This window comes from Glossina fuscipes, unplaced genomic scaffold (assembly GCF_014805625.2).
Source record: "Glossina fuscipes isolate IAEA_lab_2018 unplaced genomic scaffold, Yale_Gfus_2 0, whole genome shotgun sequence".
Classification (NCBI taxonomy): domain Eukaryota; kingdom Metazoa; phylum Arthropoda; class Insecta; order Diptera; family Glossinidae; genus Glossina; species Glossina fuscipes.
In genome coordinates, this window is record NW_023998414.1 from 4,827,964 (window position 1) to 4,849,078 (window position 21,115).

The following is a 21,115-nucleotide window of genomic DNA, read 5'->3' on the forward strand; positions in this document are numbered from 1 at the left end:
TCTGAAGTACAAGGCACGATGCGCATTTTCGATCTTTTCAAATGACATGAGAAACCTTATATATCACCATCACCTAGTAGTGAATATAGAGAGACAATACACTCTCTTACAAGACTTTTGTACATATTCAAGTGCATGCCTCTACATAACTATGGAAAGACTTGTAAATGCATTGTGGTTTTAGTAATAAGAACTTATTTTCGAGACTATTAAAGTGCTGTCGGTTAAACCGAACAATTCAAGCAGCATTTAAGCATAAGCAAGTATATAACAAACAAATTTACTTAAAAGTTTTGACAAGAGATTGATTTTGTCATTTAAAAGTTTTGATTAATTTGTTCGTAAGTTTCAAACTGAAAATATTGTTATGGTTTCCCACTGTGATAGCAACTACGGACTTAAAGATTGGTTTAGTCGCACTTGAAATTCAATAATAAGTGAAACTGTGAGACTTGAAATTGCCCGGTCATGTTAATATGCTTCAATACTGCTAAAGTAAGAAAGCTGTGAAGAGATGGTTCATAATTGCAGCCTATCATTACTATTAGATCATCATCCATCCCATTAATAGGGAGATTTTTATAGAATTTTCCTCTTAGAATCTTTCAAAGCTAAAATAAACGAAACAATTTTTGTTATGAAAAATTCATTTTGCTTTACTTTTCGCAGTACTTTGTCATATATGATAACTGATGAGTTCACAGAACCATCTTTCATTTGTTCTTTATACCGATACAGTCAAAATTCACATACTTCCTACCAAAAAACTTTGAACACTGCCTCGAATGTTATGATCAAACAGGGTAAACTTCGACAGATCCGGCGAATGACTTATTATTAACCGTTCGAAGTTGTAACTCTCTTCATGCCATCATATCAACTACAGGACTTAATGTAATGTAATACTCATAGGTCTTCCACAGCCGATAACCACATTTTTATACCTATTACTGAGAAGTAGGTGTATGCTCATTTTCTCAAAACGTTTGCAACGCCTAGAAGGAAACTTCAGACACACCGCAAAGTATTCTTCTTGATCAGCACTAAATTCTGAATCGACTTAACCATGTCCGTCTATACATCTCTGTAATGCTTGTTGTAATATTCTTCTGGCCGCAAAAATGAAGCCATCATTTTGAAATTTGACAGACACAATACAAGCTCTTGCATATGAGTAGTGGATACTGAAAAATGATCCAAGTCGATCAAAGGACACGCCTACATCTCGTCAGTGTTAGTGGAGGAGGATGTCTCTGTTTTCGTAAAGAAAAAAAAATTTAGTTTTCCTGCACATCACTTCATACACTAGAACCCATACAATGATAAACGTTTCCACGTTTCTATAGGTAAAATGTCTTATGAGAATTCATCTGCTTTCCGCAGATGTTTTCAGATGAGATTGTCAACTGCATTCACTGTCTTGGAATGTTTGAGTTACAGTAAACATTGTCTTCATTTTCTTAATGATTACAACAAAAATTATTGATACTAAAAATCAGGGTCGAATTTAAATTTTTGGTCCAAAGAGTGGCTACGGATACACTGAAATTCCCAATCAGGAGAATATTTATCATCTAAACATGGCAGCAATCCAATAGATCGCAACAGAAGCAAAAACAAACCGAAGAAAACAGTCAGATTTCATTTACGTGACACCAATCCTTACTTCTAGGAAGGGGATTTATTTATGGTTCCACCGCAAGTTTTTAGTTTTCGTCGATAGTTAATTTTTGAAATGAATAAATAAAAGGCCTTGAAATGACTATAATCCCTTTTTCGCTATGTAGTGCAGTTTTCGAGATGCCAAGACCAATTCCTTGATCGATTAAGAATATAAGGTTGAAAGTTAGACACGGTTCATGCCCGCAATAGGAAAAGAAAATCGATAACTGTTTTATAACTTTATCTATAACTTTCAATTCCAGATCTTCGTCGAGATCACCTGAACCGATCAACGATCATCAGCCTGAAACAGGTCCTGATGGTCCCCGAATTTATTGCTCATTTATTCTAAAACACATTAGCACCTTTTCCATCCAATTGCGAATAAATTAAAACCTGCCGATGGATTTGGGCGGATAGTGGGTGTGTATGTGGGCAGATTGCAAACCCTTTTCCGGCATTGGATTCTCAATCGATTATCATGTATTTGTGGTAAATTTGATCTTCCTGCCTTCACTCATATGCAGAGGATCAAAATGATTCTCTAAGCACATGCAAAAGGTCGATAGTTTGGTTGTGTCAATAAAGCGAACAAATACATGGCAATATATTTACTTTAGTTCAATTTTTCCCTTTTTTTCTAAAGCCATGTTGTGCTTAAACCGTGAACCATAGAATTTTGTTTTGTCTTCACAAGAACATCACGGATTTCTCCGTCAACAGGCAACGCACGCAAAAACTTTAAAAGTTCGCCTAAAAATTTGCGTTCATTAGGCGCAATACGACATAAGCTGTTTGTCTTTTCAACTACATCTTTTGTGTTTTCTGCTTTAATCAGTCACTGACTGTTCCGACATTCACTTCAGGAACTTGACAGAGCAGTGCGGGAAGGGTAAAGTAATGTGTATGTCCTCTATAGGAATCATTTTAACAAATCATTATGAGTTTTTTTTTTAAATTTTTAGATTATTATTAAATGACCAAGTTTTGACAATTACACACATCCATTATTTGTTATTGTTATCCTATACCATAATTATTGACACTTGAGTAAATGCATTTGCTACGGTGAATGCACTCACAATTATGGATTGAATATTGAAATGCAGGCATTATTTAAATTCGATCTCACTATATACCGCGTAGATATACATAATATATTTGTACATACATTTGCACATACAAAAGCATGCACACGCATTATCAAAATCGCTGATAACTTAACTCACTTATCAAAAACATAAACACGTCAAAATGATTATACATATACCGTTAATAACTTTATGAAAGGTTATCTCTTGTATTGTTTTCTTTTTTTTCGTTTTTTCTTTCTGTTCTTTTCTTTTTTTTTTTTTTTTTTTTTTTTTTTTTGTAATTTCAGTACGCACACACGACTACGAATATCCGGAATCTGAAATGGATGATCGCGAAAGTTTATATTTTGATACCATTTCTTTGGCTGATTCGGAAGCAGCCGCTGCTGCGGCAGCTCATCGTAAATCTCTTTCGCAGTCACGCAACACCATCTATCATTCGGCTGTGGATTTAGCTGGCGAAGACACTCCTTCGCGACGAACAGGCAGTTTGCGTTTAGAAAATGGTCAGCGAGCGCGCACATCATGGAATACGAATTATCGACATTCGACACCGTTAGATCAGTACATAAGTCCGAATTGTCCAAATGCCGGCAGTGGAAATAATACGGATTATACGGATGCTGCTATAGCCGCCCAAGTGATGGCCTTACAAAATGGCCGGGCCAATTACAATGGCCTCAACATGGCTGGCACGATGATAGCGGGAGGAGCAACAGGTGTAGCAGGAGGACCCGGTCTGCCCGGCAATCACACGTCAATGCATATGGCCAACGATACGGAGGTCTCTAGACGTCTCTTACAAAGTAGCACAAATACTAGTAAAGATAAGAAATTGCCAATTACGTACTCCCAATGGAAATTTAGGGTAAACATTTATGCTAGAAATTTCCAAACGCTTTAATTTTATTTACAAAAAACAAAAACAAAAACAAATTTCCAATACTCAAAACCCTCTAAACACTGTGTTCTCATATATATATATTTTTTTTTTTTTTGTTTTCTATTTGATCTAATTTGATTTTTAATTTGGTTTTCCATTCGGTTATTCATTCGGTCTTCTTCTTTCACTTGTAATTCCTCCCTTCATTATTTTACTACGCATATGTATGTTATTCGTTCTATACATTTTTAATTGCGCACTTTAACTAATTTTCTGTGACTTCCCCCACCCCCACCCCTCTTCTGTTACTTTTTACCTGCTCCAATTGATTTCATTTGAATTAAGCTTTGCATAGCTTTTGGGAATGGGTAATGGCAATTTTTTTTTTCAATATTTTTTTTCAATTTTTTTTTTTACAATTTTTTTTAACAATTTTTTTTTTTCAACTTTTTTTTTTTTTGATTTATTAATTTTATATATGCAATTAGTTAAATGAAGCCTGCAAACATATATTTATAGCGTATAATTTGATTCGATTTAAATATGGAGAGGCATTGCATGATTTTTAAATTATTATGATAATGTAATCAATACTTGATGCTATCGATTCATTGAAAAAATTAAGCATCATTTTAAATATTTTAGAGATAAGATATATTGATTGATTGATCGAAAGATTTAATTATGATCTGAACATAGTACTTTTTATCAAGTTCCGTTCTCCGTAAACCGACTTTCAGCATAAGCCGAGAGTTGTCTTATAAGTGTGCTGATGCAACTCTTATCTGGTAATATGCTATGATTTACTTGGTGTAAATGCCCACAACCGATTAACTCATCAAAACCTTCACGTATTATTGCCTTCACTGGCTTTAACTTGCAAGCAAAAATTTCACTTATTCACTTATGGCAACGACTAGAAGAGGCTTTTAATTAGATATAGGCTTTGAAAATTCGAATCACTTTGAGTCTTATCTCAATGAATCTTTCATTGAGTCGTCGTATCGTCGCAACTAGATGCGATGCTTTAATAAAAGATGTTCGAGTTTGCTCCAAGAATGAATCGATTCCATTTCCGTCCTGTAATCTTTTTACTAAAGCAAAAAAGACAAAAATTAATCTCAAAGCAAAAGAAACAAAAAAGAAGGAAACGGCAATGGAAGGCCACAATGAAAAAATAGTTGGTTTAACATTCAGTTAGATGGAACTCGAGCTTAAAGTATCTTCTAAACACAGAACATTAGTTATAGTCTTCAAAAGTTTAGAAAGTTGAAAAGTTACAAATAGTTTTTTAACACAAATATAAGGCATCAGAAGAGTTCTATGTTGTTGTGAACACGGTAGGTACGTAACTTAACCAAGTAAGCGTATAAACGGAAACCGTGTCAAGCGATATTAAGACTTCATACGATAGAGAAACAAACTTTGCAATTATTTATGTCCTTACGTCCTCTAGAAGTGCTTATCCGGAGTATGTAAGTTTGTGCAAACGTACGTAACACCTAGAAGGGCTTAAGATAGATCCGGCTTTTATGCCGAACGATTCAAAATCATTTTCACGATCGACTTAAGCTTGTCTGTCCATCCGTCCATGTGATGTCTACCCATATAATTTTGAGTTCAACTTGCATGTCGCAATTTTTAAGATTATTTGGCGCCTCTGCTAGCGGAGAGGCGCTTCGCCAAAAACAAATGGTGGTTTTTTACTTATCCTTTTTCCATTTCTTATCATACTATGTGTTTTTTTCTAATTATTCTTCGAAACTAAAACAGAAATAATTGAAAGATGCCGAAATAGAATTTCGAATAACAGTTAAGTAGTAGCGATAAATTGCTTTGTATTACTTAACTGTGTAGCGTGCTTAACATTGATCATTTGATGTCAATCAAAATACGTACAAAGAATGGCAAAATGAGCAGAATTAGGTGAAGCGATTTTTTTTTATCGCAAATTCGCTATAGTTTGCTTGCTTGCCTCAAATCCCTTTAAATTTCTGATGAGTCGTAAGAATGGCTTCACGGGGTCCCAAAAGATTATTTTACTCTTTAATACTTAAGTACGCTCTTAATAACTCCCTCGTATATTACGATCCTATTGACTTTGCTTCCATTCCAATACAAGTGTCAAAATTACCCATCTTTAGCCTGTTACTGTGACTTCCCGTCTTAATAGTGCGGTTGTAGCAGCTCTCGTTTGACAGACCCGGATCATTTTTGTAGGAAATGTTAAATGATTTGTACTGGAAGTTGTGTTTTAATTATTTTCAAGGTAAAAATGCCATTTTAAATTTTAGTGCAACTAATCGGGAATCAGCAACTGAACTGCTCAGGGGCCTAGCAGAGAGAGATATGTTAAGTAGTATGTAATGATCTTTGTATTTTGTACTACTTTGCTGTATTACACTTTTCCTCCCGCTATTGTTTTCATTATAACTTGCAGTTACCTCATTGCATTTTAATTGGAGTTTCGCGGTAACCTTGCTGGGTCTTGAAATGTATATTTTTAGGTTAGCATAAGTCCGTTTATATCTCCCGCAATATTTGAAATATTGCTCGCAAGTTTACCAAAGTTTCAGTTTGCTCAAGTCATTTTTAGATCTAATGGAAATTAATATCTTGGGTAACGATTTCTATAGTCTAGAGTTAATTGATTTTGCGATAAATATTTTTAATAGCTACTAAGAAACTTTTAGTCCTAAACTGATAGCAGAACTATGAAAATGTAAACCTTAACGAACGACATAGTACTCATATACATATGTATGTATGCATTGCGCGAACGCAATATTTTTTCCATATTTTTCTTTTAAGTAATTTTACCTCTCCGCTGCCGTCAAGAAATTGAATTCAAAAACAGCCGCTGCCAATAATTAGGAAAAATTACTCTTCGATCAAGCCTAGGAAGCACTCGTTTTTTATGCAACTTACGTAAGATGCGAAGGTATAATTAACAGTTACATTGATTTGAAATTGCGATTATATTTCGCTTGTTACGGTGTAAGTGATTTAATGAATTTTGTGGTTCTATAACGCCTTCTATAAGAATTTGAGGTACTGTGCTTACGTCTTTCGTGGACTCGCAGGCATTAAAGCAGGCGGCACGTTAAAAGTTTTTTCATTGTGGCTATTTCGATTGCCGTACTCTCCTAAATGATCGTATCGAGGCTTCAATTTAATTGGATCGTTATCGTTGGTCCATAACTTTGAACTATGAACTACAGATACAAACGATATATTTTTCAATCTTTTGTATCTATAGTCTACACTAATTTCGGCAAATTAAGTTTATTCAGACGCATGTGAGCCTAAGATAGATCCACTCTTTATTTATACTGAATCGATCTGTTGATCTGTGCAACGTATTACCCTGAATCGATTTTCATCACTAACGTATCGCGGCCCTAGGACGAATACTCAAAATCATTATGTGGAACAAAAATGTGAGAAATTCGGATAATATGGGCTCTCTCCCTATAATCATTCCTAACAAATGTAAAGCTGTAGTTCGCAAAACAATCTAATTATTAAGATTTTATAATCAAAATTCATAAAGCAATTTGCCATAAAAAGGTGGACTGGATTAAATTTGAACCAAACGAATACATTTTTTGGACTAAATTCCATTTAAAGGTTTTCATTAATGCTAGACCCTCTGGCAAAAAAGTTTAATTTTTTCGCGTAATAACTAACCGTAGAGAGTTTGAATCACATTGGTCTATTTTTTAGACCCCTTCATGTAAAGGAATGCGCGTGGAAAGCAAGCAAGGCGACATACTCTAATTTGTAGTTTTTTCTGACGTAAACAACTGAGCAATAATAAAATCTTTGCGAAGTAAATCAAGCTTGGTTAATTTGGAACACGTCAGTGGACGGTTTCACCATCCTTTGGCATCTTTGAGGCCTTTCATGAGAAGTATGCCTTCACATACAAATAATGCATTATTTTTATGCTTTATTATCATGAAAATGAATGAAATAGGTGAAATGACCGCATTAGGTGAAGTTAAGTAGGACATTGACAGACGACCTTGCCCGATTATAATTATATTTATATTATATGAACCCGGAAAAATTGTGCTTATATAATACAAGCCGCGATGATTTCTTTGCCAGGCCCTTAATTATTCGTTTGCCAGAACGACTGTAGCGACTGCAAATTCATGCCTACAAATGTAAAATCGGCATATCGGCATATCGGCATATGAAAAAAAATGGGCAGACGCCTAAGAAGCTTTTAGCAAGAAAAACGAACGATGAAATTTAATTCAAGTACAATACAAGAAGAGAACTGAGAATTTCCAACACAAAATTATAGAAGTCTCAAGCGAAATGATCAATTTAATATGATCATCCATCCATCGATCGTTAATAAGCGTAAATATCTTCTTCATAGAATGGGGTTTAGTTTAAAGTCAATAAACTCAAAATTCTATACGAGCTTTTTTATACCGTCAGCATAATGAAAAAAACATTTTATTGCACACAAAACGCGAAGAGATGAGAAGAGTCGGGCAGTGAAGAAGAGAAGTTGATTCGATATAAAGCGATCTGTGGTAGAGAAGAAGAATGTGCTCCTTTCACTCTGTAATGAAATGCACACAACACACAATCGAGAGCCGGCATTGACATCTCTTTGTTGCGTGGAGAACGTGAAGCCGGAACAAACGAACTTGTTGAAGCTTGTTGAAATTAGTAGAAAGTCAGATGTTAAGCGTTCAAGTATATAACAAAAGTAATAAACATATTTAACAAAATTGCCTGAGGCAATTAATGATTTTGCATTTAAAGAGTTGCATGTAATTGAAAAATAATCGCAAGTGTGCTATACAGACACGCAAAGCAGCTAAATATGATTCACAAAGGAAATGTCATCCGATTTAATATTCTCGCTTCATATTATTATTATTGAGAAATTTTTCGAAAAATCGATTTTAGAAAAGCGATTTATTTATTAAGGCAATTATGGGAAATTGTTTAAGAAGCTTTTTTGATTTCCAATTAGTTTGCGTAGATAAGCCAGTAAGTTGCTATTATTGTTCTCGTTATCAGAGCTAGAAAACTTATAAAAAAAACAAAGAATTTTGTTATTGTAATTGCATCCGTGGTGCAAATGTGTCTTTTGCTCTTTTAGACAAGACGTCGTTTCCAAGATGGTGTACGAGGTGTTGATTTTGTGCTGGCCTTTAACGGCGACGATCATAAATTGGATAACATACGTAAACGTGAAATATTTGAAGCGAATTTGGAAAAAGAAGGCTTGCACTTGGAACGTGATAATACCCAACGAATACATTTCCTGAAAATACATGCACCCCGCGAAGTATTGTGTCGTTATGCTGAAATATTAAAAATCAAGTTACCCATGAAAAAGGTAACAAATACGATTAGCATTTAGGATAAATCAATTATTATTATTGTCATCATTTATTTAATTTATACTTTTAGATACCTGGCCAAGATCAAATTTATGTTGAGGAATATGAAATTGGTGACGGTATACGTAGATTATGCGGTAACCTATTTAAATCGATACAATTAAATCCGGAGATTTTTCCACCTAAACCGAAACGTATTCATTTTGAATTTCAACGTAACTATGAGCATTTGTAAGCCTCCACAGTCGAGCTACGATACCTTCAATATCAAACTCAGTTGGCATTTTCTACCGATTTCAGATTTGATTTTGATCAACCGAATTTCTTTGATGCGGGGACACGTATCTATATTATTAATTTTATATTGGAGAGACAACATTTCATTGAAGGCGAAGAAACACCCGATAATTTGGGCATTGAAAAGCTATTAGCAGATAATGTCTATGAAAGTGCTTATACGCTTCATGATGTAAGTTTCAATTAAAGAATGAAATCGCATTTTTTAAATTTTTTTTGCTCTTCCAGGATACCGATCGTGACATTTTATTAAATGAATGGGCCAATTTAAAGAAATGGAAACAGTAAGTATCCCACAATGTCAGATAATCTGAAAAGAATAAGTCCTTGTACCCGCAAGCTAGTGCCCACGCTTTGCAGAAAGCCATATTCCCCGATAAATAAACTGATTGCCCCCTTATAGTTCCAAAAAAAAGAAAAAAAAAAACTTGTCAACTGAAGGACAAGATCGCAGGACAAGAAGGACAATTGACAGATTTTAAGGCAAATCTCGTATAATCCAGACATTGTACTCTAAAACCATGTCTTCTTTAGGCCTTTACAAAGCTTTTCGACAGATTTCGCTTTTAATCTCAAAAACATGCAGCTATTAGCCAGTTAGTCTGATACTATTGTGATACTTCACAGCCACGTCACAAGATGCAAAGCAGTTATAAGCATTTCTCTTTTAACAATCATGTTTTTTGTAACGCAATTGAAATTGAAGGGTTTTTTGTGACCATTGTCTTGCAATACCAAATATGATACAAACGCGCAAAAACTATATTTTCGAGCTTTGGTTCAGACAGAAAATTTGTACGAATATTGCATTAAATGTGAATGTATGCAAAAATACTGCTGATGCCTTCCGAACACCTAAACGGACTACATATAGCTACTCATTTGGGAGAAATGTGGGCAATCGAGCTTGACCGGAAGCCTTCTCTATTGTCACGGCGAATGCGAGTTGAATTCGGAATTGCAGTCTTCAATTTCGAACGGCACGGACCTTTTGATATCATTGACCATTCCAATGATACCGTTCGAATTTCAAAAGCTGCAATTTCTCAACCACTATATATAACGACGTCTTAAGCCAGTTTTTTTACAATGTTGTAATTGTTTTAGCCTCTCAAAAATCATACATGTCAATATGATGAATATATATATATATATATATATATATATATATACATATACATATACATATAAATATACATGTACATATACAAGGGATTAGGCAAAGGGCTGACAACTTAATGGTTGCAGGTTCAAATCTCATGTACGGTAGCCGATATCCAGTAGATGCTAGTGCTTTAAGACTTTGATCTTACCATTTATCTTTTTGGCTAAAACAAATAATCTTAATAATAATAATAATAATAATAATAATAATAAAACGGAATTAAAGTAATTTCACATAACCTTCGTGATTCCCAAGCTTAACATGCAAAGCACGCAATAAATATTTATTCGTTTATTGCTCTTCAGTCTGCCTAAACTGAATTTGGGCAAGTGAGCTAACGAATAAAAGTGAGGATTATTAAAATTGGTCATAATCAGTCCAAAAACAGTAAACATCTATCGACATCTAGTAACAATTCATAGCACTTTTCAGCTAAAGCAAATATTTATGTACGAGTTTCACTACAATATGGAACGAATAGTTTCGCTGCTTTAATATGACACGTGTACAGTGCTTATGCATTTTTCATATATAGCTATTGGCTGAACGGTCACAGCTCCACACTGCATATGACTAATAGTGTGGGAATAAATGATCAATGTTAAAATTCAGAACAAAAGCGAATATATTCTCACGCGTATACAAAATGACAAATATTTTGTTGTATATATATATATATTATACATGACGCGTTTAGAGGGAGTGTAAATGTGACAGGGCGATGCTCAGCAAAAAGTAGGGACTGTTGTTTATGATATTTAATAAGAGTCATTGCTTAACGCCATAATTAACAATAGGTAAACACTTAACTAAGCTCGAAAAAAATCGCAAATTTCTTTCATAATTTCCTCAGAAATTTTGACGATAACATCCCATAGAGAAATTGGATTCAAAAATAACCGTTGTCAGTAATAGGCCAATAGTTAACAAAGAAAAAAAAAACTTTTCAATCGATTAAATTGAGCAAGCACCCGTTATCTGGATTACATTTCATTTGTGACGGTGTAAGGATTTAATGTGCTTTTATGACACCTCTGCCTTTCCCTCTCTCTCTCTCTCTCTCTCTCGTTTCGTGTCAAAGGAAAGCATGTGTTCATTGTGGCAGTTTCAGTCGCTAGGATAATCTCCGCTTTATTCTGGTAGTTTATCGAATCGAGATATCAATTTGATTAGATCGTCGCTTAATAACTACAAAGATCGGACATATTTTGCGGATTGTAACTTCCGACACAGATAGGTGGAATCTATGTTTATGCACTGCAAGTCGCCGCGACAAATGAGTTCTTTCTTGCTTTCGTTAGGGAAATAACGGTTCGACTAGCCTTCAAGGTCGAAAGTTTTAGAGAAAAATACGAACAAATTGTTGATGTTTTCGAAAGGTGTTTTATCCGCATTTTGACCGTGCCCGTGAACAGATAACGACCATTTGCACGAGCTCAAAACTCGTCCTCTTAATCGATCAAGGAATGTTTATGCTAAATTTCACCTCCCTATATTCATTTTCGCGACTACGACCAATTGACGGCTTTCCGTATATGCAGTGGTGAGAGGAGGCATTACTTTCGAATACCTATAAGACAAGGGGATCCTAGAAATGTTGTTTTTCGTGTCATTGCCAGAATTTTGCTTGAAAGAAATTGAATTTTTCACCAAAAAAAGAAAACAGTACTTAGTCCTAACCCCCTACCTGTTGCGATTAGCGTATGTTTCGGAAAAGCACGTTTCGCAAAAAACGTATACAATATTTCAGGTACCCGTAAATTGCTATAAGATTATGTGTGCGAAATCAATTTTTTGGACTCGCCATGCCTACATCATTTAGTCCTCTTTAAAGAAAGGAAATTGTTTTTCCACAAGATTTTCAATGGTTTCTTTCAAAATTTCGGACCCGATCGTTATCGTTTAATGAATGAATTCATTATTAATTTTAGACACTCGTTATCAATCGATTAATTTTATTTTCTGGTATTTAGCATACAGCCCCTGGATAGCATAAAAGAATATTTCGGAGCAAAAGTTGCTTTATATTTTGCTTGGCTAGGCTTTTACACGCACATGCTAATACCGGTCAGCGTAATCGGTATCTTATGTTTTATATATGGTTTTATCACATGGAATACTGATCCGATAAGGTAAGATTGGAAAATGCCTTTACATATAATTTATGCAGCAGATTTTCATTTTTGTGAAAAATCAATTTAGTCGAGAGATATGTGCTGAAAACAAGACGATACTAATGTGTCCTCAGTGTGATCGTAATTGTGATTTTTGGGAGCTACAAGAGACCTGTAAATCATCTAAAATGAATTATTTGATAGATAACAACGTGACTGTCGTCTTCGCATTGGTCATGTGTATATGGGGTAAGGAGTTTAATGTGTTTGTCTAAAAATTTAATTACATTTTTGGCACACACAAATCACAATTATTTATAGCTGTTTTATATTTGGAACTATGGAAACGTTATTCGGCTCGTTTGGTTCATCGATGGGGTCTAACCGGATATACGCAGGATGTTGAACATCCAAGACCTCAGTATTTGGCTAAATTGCGTAAGAATAAAAAATTGGCCAATAAATTGGATAATGCGCCAGCGAATAATGTTTTTGAACCGGAAGTGCCTTTTTGGACCACCAAGTTCCTGCCCAGTTTTACCAGTTATAGTATTATGCTTTTATTTGTAAGCAATATTTTAATTAAAATAATTTTTTTTTTTCTAATTATTGCTTCGATTTTGTTCATTAACTAGATTTGCATATCGTTAATAGCCATTTTTTCAATGATCGTTTATCGTATGGCTCAGAAGGCGTCTCACAGCATTCTAGGCAACGAGGATTCTATGACATATAAAATAATGGTTCTACCAATGACTGCCGGCATCATTGATTTAATTATTATTTCAATTTTGGATTACATGTACGCTTCACTGGCCATTAAACTTACTAACCTCGAGTACTGTCGCACACGTACCGAATACGATGAAAGCTTAACAATAAAGAATTATGTTTTTCAATTTGTAAACTACTATTCCTGCCTATTCTATATTGCCTTCCTTAAGGGTAAATTTGTCGGTTACCCGGCCAAATACAATCGAATTTTGGGCTTCCGCCAAGAAGAATGCAATCCTGGTGGCTGTCTAATGGAACTGTGCATGCAATTAGTTATAATTATGGTTGGTAAGCAGACGGTCAATGCGATTGTCGAAATGCTTATACCGTATCTAATGCGTAATATGCGTAAATTCGGTACGCATTGCGGCTTGCGTAAGCGCAACAGCGAAGAAAAACTGGTATCATGTAATCAATGGACGGAGGATTATCATTTGGAGGAGTGGACACATCATTCAATGTTTGCCGAATATTTAGAAATGGGTAAAATTCTTGTCTTGAAACTTACTTGAAACGACTTGCTTTGCTTCCTAACAAAAATTATTATTAAAATATTTAATTTATTTGCAGTTCTACAATTTGGCTTTATAACGCTATTCGGTTTGGCTTTCCCTTTGGCTCCTTTGCTCGCTTTAATAAATAACGTAGTTGAAGTACGCTTAGATGCTATCAAAATGTTAAAGCTTAGAAGAAGACCGATAGCGCAAAGGGCACGAAATATTGGTGTTTGGTTTAATATAATGGCTGTGGTTACGAAAATCGCGGTAACATCCTGTGTAAGTAATATGATCAAATCATATATATATAACATCAAGTGATGCGTAATGTCAAAAAACTATTTGAGAAACTTGAAAAACTTCGCTATTATGAAAATTGTTGGATTCGAGTTGAGTCGAGTTCGAAGAAGTAGAAACTGTTGCAGCGTTATTGCTCGGCCCTGTCGATGATTCGCAGTATCCGCGACATTTATCGTATAGCAGTAAATGCTGCTTACGTCGGTAGATAATACTATAGAAAAAAAAAATTTTCCTCAAACCCCATGTTTCTAAGAGAATTTTTAAGTGACATCGTTCACGATCTGTGCTAATCTATTATTAAAGGTGAGCAGGGAATGCTTCAAAGTTTGTTGCCATTTAATGGAGAAGAGAACAGCAACTTGGGATTTAAGTCTAAGTGAAAATGCTAAAGATTTTAACATATCTCGCTTTTATCGAACGCAGCACATTCCATACTTGTGCAGCAAACTCCAATCGAAAACAGGTCTAATTTTATCATGCAAGCAGCGTATTTACCATATTCAACATTCCGTCCATATCTCCAATCACCGAATTGCAAACTAAGAAAAAAGAATGTTCGCGCATAGCGTGGACACAAATTGTTTCAAAGACTAGATGTAAGTGCTTTAGGATTTGGAGAAATGGATTGTGTTTTGACATTTAAAATATTTGAATTAAATTTTTGTTTGCCTGTTACGCACAAAAAACGTATAAGTGTTTTTATTGACTTTATTCGACAGGCTATTATAATAGCGTTCTCGACTAATTTTATACCGAAGCTAGTCTACAAAGCTGCCACTAACGATAACTCATTGGAGGATTACTTAAATTTTACTCTGGCTTCGTTCAATACGAAAGACTTTCAAGTGCACCCCCTTTTAGTGGGCAGTCCTTATGCCAATGTTACTTCCTGCAGATATACTGAATTCCGAAATGCTCCATGGGAGGATCATCCTTATAAAAGACCTATGATTTATTGGAAAATATTGACAGCACGTTTGGCATTTATAGTAATATTTCAGGTAAGTTTGTGGAACCTCTTGAAAAGGCAAAGTTAATTTTTGCCTGCACTGGCGGAAAGTGTGTGTAAAATGTGAAAAAACGTTATATTCCCCCTTCAATAGCACATAATTGAAAAACGATTTTATCTTATCTGTCCATCTATCCCTTTACTGAAGTGCATTGTATTCGATAATCACTATAAACGCAGATATTTATCTGTGAAATAAATTAATAGTAGAACAATAGGTTTCTTTTTTAGGGCTCATTAGCTTTTGTTTATACATGACATGTGCATATTATTTCGCTACACTTTTTCTGGTTTCTTGTGCGGAGTAGAACAAGTTACCATATATATATGTATTTCTGTAAAGGCAAGTTTAGAGCACTAGTGCCGTTCCAATCGATCGGATGAGTAAACAGTTGTTGTGTGCTATAGCATATCCGAACGAACACGACGGCACAGAGCTAGGCCGGTGGGTGACTAGTTGGTGAGATAAATATTTGCGCATGTTCAACAGGTGGTGCAACATGCGACGCAATTCGTAAAGTAATTGCGTTATTGACAGTGAAGTTTGATGAGAGGCGTAATTTCGTGTTTGTTCTAGTTTTTAAGTAGGAAATATCAGTCAGGGGTATATTCCCTACTCGGTTAGAGAGAAGTGAAGAGCGAGAAACAGAGTGAGTGGGGTTATGCTCTTACCAGCTAACCACTGATTGCAAGTGCAACCAAACTAGACTCTACTGCATTGGAATTTGAACACGCGAACAATGACTCGTGCGTTAACATAGGCTTTAGAATACATTTTTTTTTAATTTATATAGTAATTAACATTTAGTTAAATTTTTTTTGTTTAATTTTTTTTTTTTTTTTGCTTTTAATAAATTTACAGAATATCATAGGCATGTTGCAGACGGCTTTAGCATGGGCTATACCCGATGTGTCTGCTAGACTACTGAAGCGAATTAAACGTGAAAATTTTTTGCTACGAGAGCATATTATCGAATATGAAAAGTGTGTAGCTCAAAAGCTTGCTGGTCAGCGGGTCATTGATAAGTCGCAAATGATAACTAATAATGTTTCGAAAGCCTTTAATACGATTGGTGGTGGTAATGGAACACATACGGAAACGATTTTGGAAGAAGATGAAAATATACAATTACGTAAGCGTAATGGCAACAGTATAGATGTGAATACCACATCAGTGTAATTTTATTTAAATAAGGAAATCGAGACTACAGAAAATGCAGACTTAAGCCACAAATATTTAAGCATTTTATTGGGAAAATTTAACAAAAAAAAACTGTTTTTTTTTTTTTTTTTTTTTAAAAAAGCTACATAACTAGGATAAGAATAAAGATTCACTGAAAACTGATTTAAAATATTGTTAAGGAAACGTTGTAAATCTCTTTTCAAGTTGATTTTCTTTTCTGAAAACCTAAGATATATCAAATATACTCCTATTTTCTAAAGATTCAGTACTTAAAGTACTAAAAAGTGAACATGAAACAAAAATAATTATTATACAAAATAAAGAATATATAATAATGATAATAATAATAATAATAATAACAGTAACAGTTTTACACTACAGCGAATATAATAATACTTTTGTAACACTAACTGCATGTTTCCTGCACATATCATTTCTTATGGCATCACTTAGGGGCAGAAATCGATCAGCTTCCGGTTGAGAAGTGATCGCAACTTAATCAAGCTACTACAAGCTCGCGATGCATACATATATCAATTTTCTATTTCCTTCATCGAACCAAAGCGTGCTTTAAATTCACATCACATCTAATCTCTCTGATCCCTTACTCTGATCGTGTTCGGGGCAAAATCGTTCCGCTGCCTATTTCTAAGCCAACCTTAACATGAGTTATATTACTACAAGCAAAAATATGTATATAGCTTTCGTTCACATTTTCCCATCGACATTAAATTATGCGTTATATAAATATATAATAAAAAAAAAAAAAAAGTTGGCTACAACTCCTATTAAAACTATGCTGTACGCGGTTATATCCAAATTCGATCTAACGTATGATTATTTATTTGCGACTGAGCGTATAGTAGAAAAAGAAATAAAAAAAAAAAAATCTGCTTTTTAAGTGTTACTATGAAAAATGCTATGTAAAGACGTGCTTTAAAACATATATTTGTATAAAATCACATTAATGCCTTCAAACAAACATCAATGCCGAGGTCAGCTTGTTGCGTCCATCTTTGTAATATATTTCCTATTTTTGCTTAGCTGAGCATAACTAAAATACAATAGTTAACAATTTTTAATATAAATTGAAACCAACAACAAAAACAAAACTTAATCAATAAAACAATTCTTAAGAGTACCTTGATAAAGAATCAATGAAATATTCAATAATATGTACATAACACGAAATTGAATACTTTTTTTTTTATTACATAATGAAAAACTGAAATGATTAATAATCATAATAATAATGAATGAATAAACCTGCTTTTATTTGATTAAAATAAAACTAATTTATAAAGAAGAAACATTTTCTTTTTTTAAATTAAAATTAAATAAAACTTAAAACAACAACAAAGCTGAAAAAACCAATATCCGTATTAGGATGAATTTTGAGCAAGCACTGCCTGAGATTTAAAAAAATATTTTCGAATTAGATTCAAACTCTGAAATGATTGCTGAAAAGTACGGAGGGACTGACACTAGTTTGGCGCAAATCAGTTATCTGACTATTATTATTAAACTGTAAGCGAATAAGTTGAGTATTACTTTTTCCTCCTTTTTCGTTTTGCAAATAAATTTTAATGTGGAAAGTGATTCGATTCAAATCGCCTTCAATAGCATTCGTTCTTCAGCGAAAACAAGTCGTTGTACCAAATTTCATCGAAATATCTCAAAAATTGGGCAAAAAAACAAAAAAAAAAAAAAAATCAAGACGGACAGACGGATAGACAAGTTTAGATCAATTTAGAAAATGAATGCATATAAAGAATGGACCTATCTCAACTTTTTCCGGCTGTCGCATACATCCTTCTACCATAAATGACGTATAATTTTAAAACAAAAAAAAAAAAAAAAACCAAATGACAAGCAGTTCGATAGATACGCGTTTTATGCTATAAAAGAAAGGCTGAGGCAATGAGTTTAATTAAGTTTGATTAAGTTTCAGGCGGTGGTCAACATAATCCTTATATACATATATATATATATAATAATATGAAGAAAGAAAACCGAAAAATAAATCGAATTGAATTAAATGAAATTAAATGAAAAAAAGAAAAAAAAAACTAAATAATGAGAAGATAGAATAAAATAAATTATTAAGTATTTGTTGATCTATTAATTTGCATTTAAAAATGAGTTGTTGATATTATATGAAACAGATTTAAAAAACAAAAAATGTTATAAAATATTTTTTTTAATTAAACTGATATTAACTTTTTTTATATTTTAAACTAAGTTAAAACTTAAGTGACGTGTGTCGGTGCATGTGAATGTAATGAATACTTTCCATAAATAAATATTAAATTTCTATGTAAAAATGGACACTTTATTTCCCTATTACCGACAAGGTCGAGATTCAGACGGGAATTCCTTTCAAGCAACTTACGGCATTCCGCCTTTCTAGTTTTACTACTTTTAATAGCCCTTTTTTTTTTTTTTTTTTTTTTTTTTTTGTTTTTAATGCAAATTTAATTGAGTGTTTCCTCCGTAATATGTATGCGGAGAATGTGTTTTTCTTTTTTTTTTTTTATTTATGGTCTATAAAACACTTTTAGCAAATTGGTTATTATACGTAAATGTAAATGACAATTGAATTGAAGTCAATGACTTGATATGTAAATACGTCTTCCTTACCGCATTTGAAAATATATTTCGTAATTGCACACCCAATTTATGTAATAGGCAGTCAACTAATTGATTTATTTACATAATTATAGATTGCAAGCCGAAACACGAGAAAATCTTTAGCACTTTACGTACTGTAAGCACAGTGTTTCATCAACTCATGTAACATCGTCAAAGGTAACAGAGGTAATGTTAGTTATAATAATTATATTTAAAATGTGAAATTTTTCACATGTCCGTTGCTATAGCCCTCCCGTAGTTGTTCAGCCACGTTGGGGCTTTAGCCGCACCTAATAAAAGCTAATTGAAATCTAGACTGACTGAAGGATCGATCTCTTTGTAAGTCAAATCGACGACTAAAAGCCATCACGTAAAGCGATAAATATTACGATGTTTTGGTTCTCTTTTTGTTTTGTAATTTTTCATAGCCAAGTCTGCGGCTTGTTTTTGAAAAGAAATATGCTATTCAAACAAGAAGAAAACTTTTGGATGCGTAAGAAGAGGATGTGTTAACAGAACGCCAGTGCCAAGACCGTTTTGCAAAAATTTCCTTCTACGAAATTTTGTTGTCGCAGATACACGTTCTGGAGAGCCATTTACGGCTGAAGTTGATGAAAGCAAAACAAGGGCATCAATTGATCCAAAGCGTCAAGATCGTTAAGAGATTTCGATTTATCAATTCCAACGTGATGATCACGGGAAAGCCAATCGTCTTCCATTTCCATAAACTACTTTAACTGAATATTTAGATGGCTCTATAAAATGCATATGTGGAAGTTAACATTTTTCAGATGAATCTTTAACCTAACCAACTGCGTTTATTGATTACATTGAAAATAAGATATGATATGACAGACGCATGTTTTGCTGGGCTGTCCATTCTTCCTTATACTATCTCTCTTAACCTCAATTCAATTCTTTTTCTTTGTTTCACTTTACCTTTATCCTTTTGTTATAAACTAAATCTGGAGAGATGGATCTATTAACGTTTTTGACATATTCAAGGCCAATGCCTAATATTAAATGGTTAGTTGATTGACACCATCGTGAAGTGTGACTTTGCAAGGTTTAGCATATATTAAAACATTAAGTTATTTTTCGATTTTTAAATAAATGAGCGATCAATTGCAGATTATCGAGATAACATTTTTAGACCTATCACCGAAGGACGATAGGTATATTCATTTTGTCAAAACGTTGGCAACGCCCAGAGGGGAGCATCAGGGACCTCACAAGGTATGTGTATTCTTGATCAACATCAAGTCTGTACATCTATGCATTGTCTGTTGTAAACATTCTTCTGGCCGCAAAAATGAAGCTAGCCGGTCAAATCGGTCGAAGGACGCACCCACGGCATCATGTAAACTGTGAGAGCACTTTTGTTTTACTCATAAACTACACCAGATAAATGTACAGAAACTTGAACGCATATTCGATGGGTGTAGCACCTGTAAAAAAATGAAAAAATTGACCACACCTTCCCAATATTATAGAGTGTCGAAATTTAATTTTTTCTTAATCCCTCCGTCGGGCGCAGAAGCAAACTTCATAAACTTCATAAATTATATAAATTCTTGGCCAGTTTCACAATTGAAATGCGCCTAAAAATGTCCGTCTATCTGTCTACGTAACAGAGTAGCATTTGTGTTAAACATTCTCACTTTAGCGAAAATGAAGATATTGCCTACGACGTCAACACGCCTATGCTAGAAAATCTTTTATTTTGCAAATAGAAAAAATCAGCCGCGCCCACTCCATATTAAAGAGCATGAAAATTTAGTTCTTTTAATCTTTTCATCGTTTTTAGGATAACGATGAAGGCTATAAAAGACTCGGACATGATTGAACATAATTTTCTTACTTATATATGTAGAAAATAGTGTTGCTAAGAGTCAAGGAACACTATAGAAACTTACGATCTACATGATCTACACGATGTAAGCGGTTGAAAAAAGTCAGTTAATATGAAAGCGCACTCTGCTTAGGTCAGCTCAGTGTTGAATTTTTGAAAGAATATCAGAAGCCTTTAATATTGACGAACAGATTAAACTCAATATGAAATGGAAGTGGAACACAGCGAGCTTATGCCATTTCTCCGTGCCTTAGATGATAATAATCGAATTGTGAGCGG

The 21,115-nt window shown here is 34.0% G+C and overlaps 1 protein-coding gene across 5 annotated transcripts in view; it reads left to right on the top strand.

Moving 5' to 3' along the window:
- Positions 1 to 17,496, top strand: part of LOC119644512 (anoctamin-1) — a 30,648-nt gene extending 13,152 nt beyond the window's left edge. For 4 of the 5 annotated variants that reach the window (XM_038044126.1, XM_038044117.1, XM_038044109.1 and 1 more), the window contains 12 exons: positions 3,044 to 3,624; positions 8,771 to 9,010; positions 9,085 to 9,245; positions 9,315 to 9,483; positions 9,540 to 9,595; positions 12,450 to 12,608; positions 12,679 to 12,839; positions 12,912 to 13,156; positions 13,226 to 13,847; positions 13,935 to 14,140; positions 14,881 to 15,162; positions 16,033 to 17,496. In XM_038044126.1, coding sequence (XP_037900054.1) covers positions 3,079 to 3,624; positions 8,771 to 9,010; positions 9,085 to 9,245; positions 9,315 to 9,483; positions 9,540 to 9,595; positions 12,450 to 12,608; positions 12,679 to 12,839; positions 12,912 to 13,156; positions 13,226 to 13,847; positions 13,935 to 14,140; positions 14,881 to 15,162; positions 16,033 to 16,350 — 3,165 coding nt within the window. In that variant the 5' untranslated portion in view covers positions 3,044 to 3,078 and the 3' untranslated portion in view covers positions 16,351 to 17,496. The remainder of the gene's footprint in view (positions 1 to 3,043; positions 3,625 to 8,770; positions 9,011 to 9,084; positions 9,246 to 9,314; positions 9,484 to 9,539; positions 9,596 to 12,449; positions 12,609 to 12,678; positions 12,840 to 12,911; positions 13,157 to 13,225; positions 13,848 to 13,934; positions 14,141 to 14,880; positions 15,163 to 16,032) is intronic. The other variant, XM_038044135.1, reaches the window with a different exon arrangement.
- The last annotated feature ends 3,619 nt before the right edge of the window (positions 17,497 to 21,115 follow it).